General features: G+C 41.8%; 1 protein-coding gene across 1 annotated transcript; it reads right to left on the bottom strand.

The window, feature by feature from the left end:
* Positions 1–2,705: 2,705 nt before the first annotated feature.
* LOC145876877 (uncharacterized) lies at positions 2,706–4,418 on the bottom strand. Its single transcript, XM_082972215.1, has one exon. It carries the CDS (start codon positions 4,416–4,418, stop codon positions 2,706–2,708), a length of 1,713 nt encoding a protein of 570 aa, XP_082828341.1.
* Positions 4,419–13,571: the final 9,153 nt, after the last annotated feature.

The following is a 13,571-nucleotide window of genomic DNA, read 5'->3' as shown; positions in this document are numbered from 1 at the left end:
TTAACATCCCCAAATGTGGTTAATTTCTTTCATATCAAATGAAGAGACAAACTTGTCACACAAGTCAGAGTTATTCTGAAACTAAATCTTTATTCACATATTAATACAGGAGCAGGTCAATACAACAGACACATATAAAGTGAATCAATTGAGTGTTCTACGAAAATGATGGCTGGTCGACAAATCACCCCCAGATGATTCGTTGAGAGATGAATCACCCCCAGATGATTCGTTGAGAGATGAATCACCCCCAGATGATTCGTTGAGAGATGAATCACCCCCAGATGATTCGTTGAGAGCCCCGAGACAAAAGTACAAAGGTCTTTTACTGCCAAGATACACCCCTTTCAACCTACATGACCAACAACAGATGTATAGAACGGGTCACAAGGTTAAGATTTGTATGAAAGATACTTATAATTCTCAGCAGACAGTATCTGCTGTAAAAACACTACTCTTTGTGTAGAGACCAGGGTCTGGCCCTGAGGTCATCTCTCCCTGGTACCATATAGAACAGAAACATTAACTCATGTTCTGGAATGCAGTCTCTTTAGGTTTTATCACCCAAAAGACATTGTAAATCTCCTGTCAGTGTTTCTCCCAGAGGCCCATCCTCAGTAGAACACACAGACACAATAGTTCTAAGAACCCTCTATTCAGTTGCATAAAACAACCATTTGATGCAATAAAAGTATTATAACAAAGTTGCAGTTTTGCTCTCTCAGTGTCCACTGAAAGTTGACTAGTAACAACAACTGGGACCTAAAAGACACCCACCATGAGACCCACTAAATCTGCCCAAGAAGAGGAAAACAAAAGAAAAACCCACACCAAACTTAAAGACAGGAAGTAAACCAAAAAGGTGGAGCAACTAAAGGTGTTGACTCTCCACATGTATCAAGACAACTGGAGCACTGGGCCAGACACTCTTAAATAGAACCTGGACCAGCTCAGGTGAAACACCTTCCCACTAACGAGATGGACAAGCCAGCACAGGTGTAACACATACTGACTAACGAGGTGACACCAATCAGTGCGTCCTACGTGCTAACGAGCTAGACGTGCTAACGAGCTAGACGTGCTAACGAGCTAGACGGGCTAACGAGCTAGACGTGCTAACGAGCTATACATGCTAACGAGCTAGACGGGCTAACGAGCTATACATGCTAACGAGCTAGACGGGCTAACGAGCTAGACGTGCTAACGAGCTAGACGTGCTAACGAGCTAGACGTGCTAACGAGCTAGACGTGCTAAAGTCCAACCTCAAAACAAAATGGAAAAACCAAAGACTAACACCTTAATAGAATGCTTACCACCAACAGAAAACAACTTCCATTTCACATTATAATCAACTACAATGCTTCACCTTCACCAATATAAACATGGTGTCTACTGGCTGTCAACTATTAAAAACAACAAGAAAAAAACCCTAAAACGCTTCTGGAACACATTTTTTATATTTTTTTTCCCCACTAGCTTCTAGAACTCTGGTCCCCTTGGAACGAAAAATACGGAAAAGAATAAGAGATAAAACTCATCGCCAAAAAACCAGTCAAAATAAATTGTAATCAATGGCACTGGCTAACGCAAAACTTATTAACTGCCCACAATCAGCAACCAAGTTGTCCTTACCAGGGACATGTCTCATTTCGAGCTTCTCTCTCTTCTCAGGGTTCACTAAATAGGCATGTTGTTGGATCGGGGCCCAGTCCCCAATGTCATGCTCTAGTACATTTGGGTTGGCACATCTGAGAATGAACCCTGATATTCTAATAGCAGGGCAACAATGTCAATATAATTGTACCAAAAATTGTCAGTTGGTTGCATAAATAAATATTTGGTTGCATAGTCCTTTTTTCAAGGTATTTTCAATGACATTTTTCTAGGTGGGATATCCCCAATGTCAAAACACAGTTTTAACATGTACAAATCAATAACCAATATGCAGAAACAGTTTGTGATAAATTGAAAACCTAAACATAACATGTGCTACATACACAAACATCTGCCACAATAATCATATTACTTTTTAAAAACAAGCTCCTTATAAACTGCACAAGCACCAGAAACACTGTTGTTTTGACAAGTAGCAATAAATCACTGATATCGATTAAGGGTGAAATCAGGTTGTACGTGATGTTGAAACTAGCACAACTAAAAAAACACATGGAAATGGGAGATATATTTTACCTCACTGATTAGAGGACAACCAGCAGAAGACAGTCAGCTACATTTTGGAGTGAAACATTTAAATGTAGGGGTCGCTAAACAAAGGAACACAACATTTATGTCATCACTCATCGATATCATGTTGAAATCAATTGTGTGAGAGGAGGGAGATGAGGTTGCACGTCCTGTTAAACTAACAGCTCAAAATCCACATGGAATATGGGAGTAATGTGTACATCCCTGGTTAGAGGACAATTTGTAGAAAACAGATAGCTACATTTTGAAGTGTTGCATTTTGATTCCAGTGGGTCACCAACATGGTCACCAACTCTTTTTTTGTTAGTCACTTTTTGTTAAATCACATAAATAGTAACTCTTCCATTTCAGAGCCTGGATTTTCCCCCTGAGGCTAATATCCATATCATGTTGAAATCAATAGAACAGGGGACAAACGTTTAGGGTTCTACATTGTGACATCATTAAAATACTCCTACTACAATGTTTAAACATTCTACATTGTGACATATCATTGATATCATGAAACAACTCCTTCATGTATTTTCTGATGTTTGATCAGATGTCTTTTATCAGAGTATCTCTTCCCACATTGATCACAGCTATAAGGTTTCTCTCCTGTGTGTGTTCTCTGGTGTAGAGTCAGAGTGCTAGATGTAGTAAAACTCTTCCCACATTGATCACAGCTATAAGGTTTCTCTCCTGTGTGTGTTCTCTGGTGTTGAGTCAGAGTGCTAGATGCAGCAAACCTCTTCCCACATTGACCACAGCTATAAGGTTTTTCTCCCGTGTGTGTTCTTTGGTGTATCTTCAGTTTGCCAGATTGAACAAAACTCTTGCCACATCGAGTACAGCTATAGGGTTTCTCTCCTGTGTGTCTTCTCTGGTGCATCTTCAGTTCTCCAGATTGAACAAAACTCTTCCCACATTGAGTACAGCTATAGGGTTTCTCTCCTGTGTGTCTTCTTTGGTGTATCGTCAGATGGTTAGATTTTAAAAAAAACTTCCCACATCGAGTACAGCTATAGGGTTTCTCTCCTGTGTGTGTTCTCTGGTGAAGAGTCAGATTGCGCAAGCAAGTAAAACTCTTCCCACACTCATCACAGATATACGGTTTCTCTCCTGTGTGTATTCTCTGGTGTGATATCAGGCTGCTTCGATGAGTAAAACACTTCCCACATTGATCACAGCTAAAAGGTTTCTCTCCTGTGCGTGTTCTCTGGTGTAATTTCAGGCTGGTTGAATGAGTAAAACTCTTCCCACATTCATCACAGCTGTATGGTTTCTCTCCTGTGTGTGTTCTCTGGTGTGTTATCAGGTTGATTAGCTGAGTAAAACTCTTCCCACATTGATCACAGCTAAAAGGTTTCTCTCCTGTGTGTGTTCTCTGGTGTAATTTCAGGCTGGTTGAACGAGTAAAACTCTTCCCACATTCATCACAGCTAGAAAGTTTCTCTCCTGTGTGTATTCTCTGGTGTGATATCAGGCTGCTTCGATGAGTAAAACTCTTCCCACATTGATCACAGCTAAAAGGTTTCTCTCCTGTGTGTTTTCTCTGGTGGAATTTCAGGCTGGTTGATTGAGTAAAACTCTTCCCACATTCATCACAGCTATATGGTTTCTCTCCTGTGTGTGTTCTCTGGTGTGTTATCAGGTTGCCTAGTTGAGTAAAACTCTTCCCACATTGATCACAGCTAAAAGATTTCTCTCCTGTGTGTGTTCTCTGGTGTAATTTCAGGCTGGTTGAACGAGTAAAACTCTTCCCACATTCATCACAGCTAGAAAGTTTCTCTCCTGTGTGTATTCTCTGGTGTGATATCAGGCTGCTTCGATGAGTAAAACTCTTCCCACATTCATCACAGCTATAAGTTTTCTCTCCTGTGCGTGTTCTTTGGTGTACAATAAGATGGCTAGATGTATCAAAACTCTTCCCACATTGAGTACAGCAATAAGCTTTCTCTACTGTGTGGCTTCTCCGATGAATTTTAATGCCTGATGAGGTGAATCTCTTCCCACAGTCAGAGCAGCAGTGAGTTATCTTCCCTGTGGATCTCTGCTGGTGTTTCTTGAGGAGTTCTGATCTGGAGAGACTCTTCTCTGCCTCATCAGCATCATGAGGTTGTTGAGGCTCCCCAGAGGATCCACGATAGTCCCGTCTCTCTCCTGTGTGAATGACAAAGTCATACAGATGGTTAAAGGCCCACAACAGCAGAAATCCACTGTAAAAGGTCATGCCAACAGCGTAGCCATGATGTTGAACAACAATTGACATCTGTAATGAATGTAATGATTACTTGACATTTGTCTTAAAATGAGCAACAATAGTCATATTTTGTCTTGTTTTCACATTAGTAGTAACATCTAAGATTGGAGGCCCTTTTCTATGTTTGCTGGTGAGAAAAGATGTTTGCTCAGGGGAGTAACCTCCATTACCAGGTTGCTAATGAGTTCATTTCACACTACTTTGGATTATAATTGTCAGGCTCGCTTGAATCTCCTGCTTAATATAATGTTTGTGTCGTCATCGCAAATCAACCGCTTTGTACTTAAAAAACACTTCAACCAGTAAAATGCTCTTTGGCTTTTCCATCAGCCTGACAATGAGGGTTTGTACACTGTTTGCCAAATTGGCCCATAACTTCACCTAACAACAACATAGACCTACTGTAGGACCCATAACTTCACCTAACAATAACATAGACCTACTGTAGGACCCATAACTACACCTAACAACAAATATAGGAAAATAGCTCTGTGTGTTGAACAATAGCCTATCCATCAAGGAACAGTTCTCTACACATTATGAGCTAAGTATCTCCGTTTCCAAACGGACTAACGAGACCCTACAGTAAATCAAGCAGACAATAACACATTATAAACATCAATTTGTTAGGGATGTTGGATCCAACGTGGAGCACGGCATAACTGTCTTTACCAGAGTAATGAATGAAGAAGCACTTTGGTTGTTGTTGCATGTCGTGATGTTTGTCATGTGACTGGCATTCAGAAAAGTATTTCCTGGATCTTCTGATAGTTGATCATGTGACTGTAACTAAACATCTACAGTATTAAGTATTATGTGTAATTATTGAAGAACTGCGTTAATGACAGTATCCATTTGAGTGTTGTCAATAAAGCTAAGATTAAAAAAAAAAAAAAATGTATTTCACCTTTATTTAACCAGGTAGGCTAGTTGAGAACAAGTTCTCATTTACAACTGCAACCTGGCCAAGATAAAGCAAAGCAGTGCGACAAAAACAACAGAGTTACACGTTGGATAAACAAACGAACAGTCAATAACACAATAGAAAAATCTATATATAGTGTGTGCAAATGGAGTACGGAGGTAAGGCAATAAATAGGCCATAGTAGTGAAGTAATTACAATTTAACACTGGAGTGATAGATGTTCAAGTAGAAATACTGGTGTGCAAAAGAGCAAAAAAACGTAAATAAAAACATGGGGATGAGGTAGGCAGTTGGATGGGCTATTTACAGATGGGCTGTGTACAGCTGCAGCGATCGGTAAGCTGCTCAGATAGCTGATGCTTAAAGTTAGTGAGGGAGATATATGTCTCCAACTTCAGCGATTTTTGCAATTCGTTGCAGTCATTGGCAGCAGAGAACTGGAAGGAAAGGCGGCCAAAGGAGGTGTTGGCTTTGGGGATGACCAGTGAGATATACCTCCTGGAGCGCGTGCTATGGGTGGGTGTTGCTATGGTGACCAGTGAGCTGAGTGAAGTCGGCCTAGCAAAGACTTATAGATGACCTGGAGCCAGTGGGTTTGGCGACGAATATGTATACCAGGTCGATTAGAAAGGCCTGCTCGCAGAAGTGTTCTAGGGAGCATGTGACAGTGATGAGGGGTGGCCGTTTGACCGCAAACCCATAACGGATGCAGGCGATGAGGCAGTGATCGCTGAGATCCTGATTGAAAACAGCAGAGGTGTATTTGGAGGGCAAGTTGGTCAGGATAATATCTATGAGGGTGCCCATGTTTACAGATTTAGGGGTTGTACCTGGTGGGTTCCTTGATAATTTGTGTGAGATTGAGGGCATCTAGCTTGAATTGTAGGACGGCCGGGGTGTTAACCTCACTAGGGTAGGGGGCACTGTTTTCACCTCCGGATGAAAAGCGTGCCAAAGTAAACTTGGTAGATTTGGATAGAAAACACTCTAAAGTTTCCAAAACAATGTCTGTGAGTATAACAGAACTGATATGACAGGCGAAAACCTGAGAAAAATACATCCAGGAAGTGGGATTTGTTGTTGTTGTAGTTTTCCATTGACTGCCTATACAGATTCCATTGACTTAGGTCTCAAATTGCACTTCCTAGGGCTTCCACTAGATGTCAACAGTCTTTAGAAATAGTTTCAGGCTTGCATCCTGAAAAATGAGAGTGTAAGACCACTCTGAATGAGTGGACCATTCAGTATCTCAGAGATTTTTCATGCGCGAGACCGAGAGCGCACCTTTCTTGTTTACCTTTTATATTGACGACGTTATTGTCCGGTTGAAATGTTATATATTATTTAGGCTAAAAACAACCTGAGGATTGATTATAAACATCGTTTGACATGTTTCTACGAACTTTACTGATACTTTTCGGATTTTTCGTCTGGCTGTAGTGACTGCCTTTGAGCCTGTGGATTACTGAACAAAACGCATGAACAAAACGGAGGTTTTTGGATATAAAGAGAGACTTTATCGAACAAAACAAACATTTATTGAGTAAATGGGAGTCTTGTGAGTTGCAACGATATGAAGATCATCAAAAGTAAGTGATTCATTTTATCGCTATTTCTGACTTGTGTAACTCCTCTACTTGGCTGGTAACTGTTACTAATGATTTGTCTGCTGGGCGCTGTTCTCAGATAATCGCATGGTATGCTTTCACGGTAAAGCCTTTTTGAAATCTGACACCGTGGTTTGATTAACAAGAAGTTAATCTTTAAACCGATGTATAACACTTGAATGTTTTATGAATTCTTATAATGAGTATTTCTGTTTTTGAATTTGGTGCTCTGCAATTTCACTGGATGTTGGCCATGTGGGACGGTAGCGTCCCACACCCCCTAGAGAGGTTAAGCATATCCCAGTTTAGGTCACCTAACAGAACAAACTCTGAAGATAGATGGGGGCCAATCAATTCACATATGGTGTCCAGGGCACAGCTGGGAGCTGAGGGGGGTCTGTAACAGGCGGCAACAGTGAGAGACTTATTTCTGGAGAGATTCATTTTTTTAATTAGAAGCTCGAACTGTTTGGGCATAGACCTGGAAAGTATGACAGAACTTTGCAAGCTATCTCTGCAGTAGATTGCAACTCCTCCCCCTTTGGCAGTTCTATCTTGACGGAAAATATTGTAGTTGGGTATGGAAATTTCTGAATTTTTGATGGCCTTCCAAAGCCAGGATTCAGACACGGCAAGGACATCAAGGTTGGCGGAGTGTGCTAAAGCAGTGAGTAAAACAAACTTAGGGAGGAGGCTTCTGATGTTAACATGCATGAAACCAAGGCTTTTACGGTTACAGAAGTCAACAAATGAGAGCGCCTGGGATAACGTCTACATCACCAGAGGAGTAGGATGAGGGTACGGCAAAAGGCTTTCAGAACTGGTCGGCTCCCTCCAGTCAGGTCATGTTGAAGACTGGCTCCCTCCAGTCAGGTCATGTTGAAGACTGGCTCCCTCCAGTCAGGTCATGTTGACGACTGGCTCCCTCCAGTCAGGTCATGTTGACGACTGGCTCCCTCCAGTCAGGTCATGTTGACGACTGGCTCCCTCCAGTCAGGTCATGTTGACGACTGGCTCCCTCCAGTCAGGTCATGTTGACGACTGGCTCCCTCGTCATTTGTGTGTCTTATTTATTTAATCAAACAGCGTGCTTAAAGCATCAGACAAGTTCAGTACATACAGATTTTATAAAAACACATGGGGTGATTGGTAGAAAGAACAGATGACTCTTGGTTGACCAAGATGTATTTTAGTTGGGGACAGCACTAGAACATGATTTTGGGGCTCCCGAGTGGCACAGCGGACACTGCATCTCAGTGCTTGAGGCTTCACTACAGACACCCTGGTTCAAATCCAGGCTGTATCACAACCGGCCGTGATTTGGAGTCCCATAGGGCGGCGCACAATTGGCCCAGCGTTGTCCGGGGTAGGCAGGCATTGTAAATAAGAATTTGTTCTTAACTGACTTGCCTAGTTAAATAAAGGTTACATTTAAATACATTTAAAAAATAGAGTTTCATGACAAACCATTTTTTACAAATCCGGCAAGGCACCAATTTTGAGACGGGTTTAAAACAAAGGTTTCAAACCAATTCATGAATGTAATTTAATCTAGGTATGTCTTGCCTTTAATGTAATGGCATGAAAAACAATTGGCTGAATACTATACAATGACTTATCAACAGCTCTAATAATTTGCCTCCACAGGAAATCTACACTGGCAATTCTAGAATATACTATATAGCCCAGAAACCTGGTTAAACTATCATTATGACATCATGGATGAATTCTAGAATATACTATATAGCCTAGAAACCTGGTTAAACTATCATTATGACATCATGGATGAATTCTAGAATATACTATATAGCCTAGAAACCTGGTTAAACTATCATTATGACATCATGGATGAATTCTAGAATATACTATATATCCTAGAAACCTGGTTAAACTATAATTATGACATCCTGGATGAATAAATTTGAGTGGTTACACTCCTCCTTCCCCCATCCCTCAGCTGTTTACCAAACCAAGCCTCTGGGCAGCCATTTTGTTTCTGTTTAAAAAACCCACACAACCCAGCAATCTGCCGTTCATACAACAACAAAACTGTAATTCCACCACTGTTTTGGTTATAAGATGATTATGGGGTTGGAGAAATGTAACTACTTTCAAATTCATAGACAGACCTATGGATGCAAGGACTGACCATCCATGATAAACATTATAGTTTTAACTATGTTGAGGCTATACAGTGTTGATTTACATTGTTTCTAGACATTGGAGTAAAAAAAGCTTATTTGGGGATCTGATTGGGTAAACTGGTGAACTAAGCTCATGAGGCATGTGTTATATTCTTCAACAATCAATGGCTATAAATTAATAATTTAAAAGTCACAATATGGATGTAGCTATTGCTTAATTCCGCTTTAACACCACACATCAGTTCAACAACTGCAGAGTTTGTGCCTCTGTTTTTAAGACAGTACTTACTAGTGTTAATCAGGGAACGGTTTCTCAAAACCATCTTATGGCTAAGTTCACCGTTAGAACCATTGGACGCCTTAAGATGCGTTTGGGAAACCGGGCCCAGATGTCCAGTTTCCTCCTCTATCGATGTAACAGTCATCTCCCCCGCTTCCTCTTTCACTCCATAAACTGCATCCTCCTCTTCTTTTACTGTAACATCCTCCTCCTCTTTCACTCTGAACGCGTATTTTTCTTCTTTCACAGTAACGGCCTCACCCTCTACTTCTTGTTTTACTGTGATGTCCTCCTCTTCATTAGCAGGAGAGTAGCTCAGTGAACGCATGGTCGGGGATGTTAGCTAGCTAGGCTAATGCTAACTTAACCAGCCCGCTAGCTGAATAATAACAACAACACCGTAAATATGAAATTAAATCGGATAACTAACTAGACGACAGAAGTGGGTTTAAAACACAGTGGCTAATATACACTAACGCGTCTAAAGAGCTTTATTGGTTCGGCTATTTTGTCTAGCAAGCTACCGTGGTGTCCGACTAACTGTTGCTGCTGTTGAAAGAAGAGTTCCGTCCACGAGATTATACGTCACACCAACAGCATTGCGTTAAATTCCCAGACCGCCATCTGCTGACTGGAGTGGGTAACGCAGTTGAGTAAAATGTTTATTTTGTCAGACAAAAAGTTAAAGGGTAGGAATAAGGGACATCGCTGGTCCTAAAATATTCATTAGCCTAAATATTCATTAGCCCCCCTTAAATAAATCAATATCAGTCAATATATTTTTTCTGTGATTTATATTTTGTTCCATCGCATCTTAAACTTCTTACTGGGCCGCACAAGGACCAGGGGAGGCTGCTGCTGCACTAGTGACTGTTAGACTTTCTTCAGAAATACTAGGAGAGAGTGGTACCCCTACACAGAACTGAACTGGATCAAAGATGGCAGACAGAAATACTAGGAGAGAGGGGTACCCCTACACAGAACTGAACTGGATCAAAGATGGTGGACAGAAATACTAGGAGAGAGGGGTACCCCTACACAGAACTGATCTGGATCAAAGATGGCGGACAGAAATACTAGGAGAGAGGGGTACCCCTACACAGAACTGAACTGGGTCAAAGATGGTGGACAGAAATACTAGGAGAGAGGGGTACCCCTACACAGAACTGAACTGGATCAAAGATGGAGGACAGAAACACTAGGAGAGAGGGGTACCCCTACACAGAACTGAACTGGATCAAAGATGGAGGACAGAAATACTAGGAGAGAGGGGTACCCCTACACAGAACTGAACTGGATCAAAGATGGCGGACAGAAATACTAGGATGGAAGCAAATGTAAGGGATTATAACGTCATAACGAATCATGCAGAAACATGTACAGTTGAGAGATGTAAAAGACAGAAAGGGAAAGAGGTAAGCACATAGGAGCAGGGAAGGCAGCACATGATTAATGAATCACAGTGCTACATAAATATTCTCTCAGTTCATCACAATTACATAATAGTGTCTCTCGTCGACCCAAAGGTTCTTAAAAGCAGGTGAGGTGGTGATGATGGGACTGGGGGTTGGCATTCTCTCACATCAAAACATACCTGCAGACGAGAGACAGATGGAGAGAGAGAGAGCATGTTTAAACCTTGTGTTTTTATTTTTTATTCTAACATTGTTAGTCATCAATCAGGAGGTGAAATGTAAAACTGACCTTGGATCATTAACTCTGGGACTACTGCATCTCTGTCTGTATTTCAATGTAAAGCATCTTTAATAATACTTCCTGTTTAATATAAACTGACCTTGGATCATTAACTCTGGCACTACTGCATCTCTATCTGTATTTCAATGTAAAGCATCTCTTTAATAATACTTCCTGTTGACCTGACCAAGTGACCTCTCACCTCTGATCATGCTGTGCCCTCTATGTAGCCAGTTCAGATGCAGGAGGGGTTCACCGACACAGCTGATATAACGTAGAGGATTTAGGGAGAAGAGGAGAGAGGGATGAAGTGAAGGAGAGAGACTGTTATTGAGAAAATAACGTCGTTAAAGCGACAGTGTTCAACAGGAATCTGTGTGTGGCCTCACCTGGTGTCCACACCACACTAAGTGGCTGCAGAGTACTTTATGCTGAAAAACATGAATGGACACACAAGGATAAACAATATAGTGTAGTTATAGAAATAATGAAGTGTCTTACTATTCTCCATGGTTGGCCCTCTTGCCTATTCTTTGAAGGTGGAAGGAGCCACAGTTATACACCTGAACCTGTTTACTGCACAACACAATCCATCAATCAGATTGATACATGTGTGTGTAGGTGTGGGTTATAGGGTGTCTAATTGTTCTACATTTTTTCAATATGGGTGATTTAAAATAGCCTGTTTTGTTTTTGTACAGACATCACACCCTTACCTAAACAGCACCCTCACCTGAGAAGTAGAAATCAAAGGGAGAGAAACTGTGAATTGAATAACTGCAGTTGACATAGCTCAGTAAATGGAAGAATACTCTTATTGCAATGTGAATGGCTCTTAAAAGAGCCTTTGGTTGTGCATAGTGACGTCTATGGTGTTGCCAGGGAACAGCACCCTCTTTGATGAAGTAGGAGGTGAAGATCTCCTGCACACGGATTGCCTCTCTTGCTGCGTTGTTGGACCCCATCCTTGAAACATCCTGCAGAGCAGCAGACTCCTCCTCTGGCACACGGCGGCGAGCTGCAGATCCCCTCCTGGTCCTCGTGTCCATCCTCATGAAGTTACGCAGGACACAGGTAGCCTTCACACACCTGAATTCCTCCAGGAGGCAGTCCCAGATGGCCCTGGTCACCCAACCTTGCAGTGCCCTACACGGTAACTGTAGGCAACCGTTATGAAGGAATCTCCAGTTACAAGGTATCTGTAGGAATATGGAAGACAATGTAATTATTAGACTGTTACATCACCAGGTCATTGTGGATTACTAAAGTATAATGTCCCTGATAACAAATCATGATAACATTGGATTGATAGATGCATGGGCACACATATGTACATGTGTAGCATGTGACAATGACAGAATCATATCAAGGATGGCATCACAAATGAATACATAAATACCACTTGAAGCTTGATGATGAGTTGATCATTTGAATCAGCTTTGCAGTGTGAAGGCAAAAACAAAAATATGCCCCTCTTTGAGTCCCCAGGACTGAGAACCACTGCTCTTCATTGAGACCTCTTCATATGTAGACTGGCTTTCATAGAGCTCTTTATCTGAGGACAGAAAACCTCACAAGAAACAGACTTCATTATAGTCAAATTACACCACACTGAATATTATGTTACTATTATCTCCATCCTCACTTCTAGGGACAGGAACTACACAAAAGTACCTGCCCTATCCAGAATAGCCTCCTCTCTCACTGACAGTTGGGGCTGCTATCCTTTCACCCTCCTCCATGGCTGTTCTACATTTGGAGTTTGTTTTTTTACAGTGATAAATAGATAGCTGGTCTGATGTGAAGGAGGAGGTTGATCATCAGGAGTCTGATGTGAAGGAGGAGGTTGATCATCAGGAGTCAGATGTGAAGGAGGAGGTTGATCATCAGGAGTCAGATGTGAAGGAGGAGGTTGATCATCAGGAGTCAGATGTGAAGGAGGAGGTTGATCATCAGGAGTCAGATGTGAAGGAGGAGGTTGATCATCAGGAGTCAGATGTGAAGGAGGAGGTTGATCATCAGGAGTCAGATGTGAAGGAGGAGGTTGATCATCAGGAGTCAGATGTGAAGGAGGAGGTTGATCATCAGGAGTCAGATGTGAAGGAGGAGGTTGATCATCAGGAGTCTGATGTGAAGGAGGAGGTTGATCATCAGGAGTCAGATGTGAAGGAGGAGGTTGATCATCAGGAGTCAGATGTGAAGGAGGAGGTTGATCATCAGGAGACAGATGTGAAGGAGGAGGTTGATCATCAGGAGTCAGATGTGAAGGAGGAGGTTGATCATCAGGAGTCAGATGTGAAGGAGGAGGTTGATCATCAGGAGTCAGATGTGAAGGAGGAGGTTGATCATCAGGAGTCAGATGTGAAGGAGGAGGTTGATCATCAGGAGTCAGATGTGAAGGAGGAGGTTGATCATCAGGAGTCAGATGTGAAGGAGGAGGTTGATCATCAGGAGTCAGATGTGAAGGAGGAG

The sequence above is a fragment of the Salmo salar genome, unplaced genomic scaffold (assembly GCF_965601325.2).
Source record: "Salmo salar unplaced genomic scaffold, fSalSal1 ptg000613l, whole genome shotgun sequence".
In the NCBI taxonomy this organism is placed as follows: Eukaryota; Metazoa; Chordata; class Actinopteri; order Salmoniformes; family Salmonidae; genus Salmo; species Salmo salar.
Note: the sequence above shows the minus strand (reverse complement) of the source record. Positions and strands in the feature narration are given on the sequence as shown.

Excerpts from the sequence above, each read along its gene's own strand:
- LOC145876877 (XM_082972215.1), bottom strand. The coding sequence starts at position 4,418 with ATGACCTTTTACAGTGGATTTCTGCTGTTGTGGGCCTTTAACCATCTG.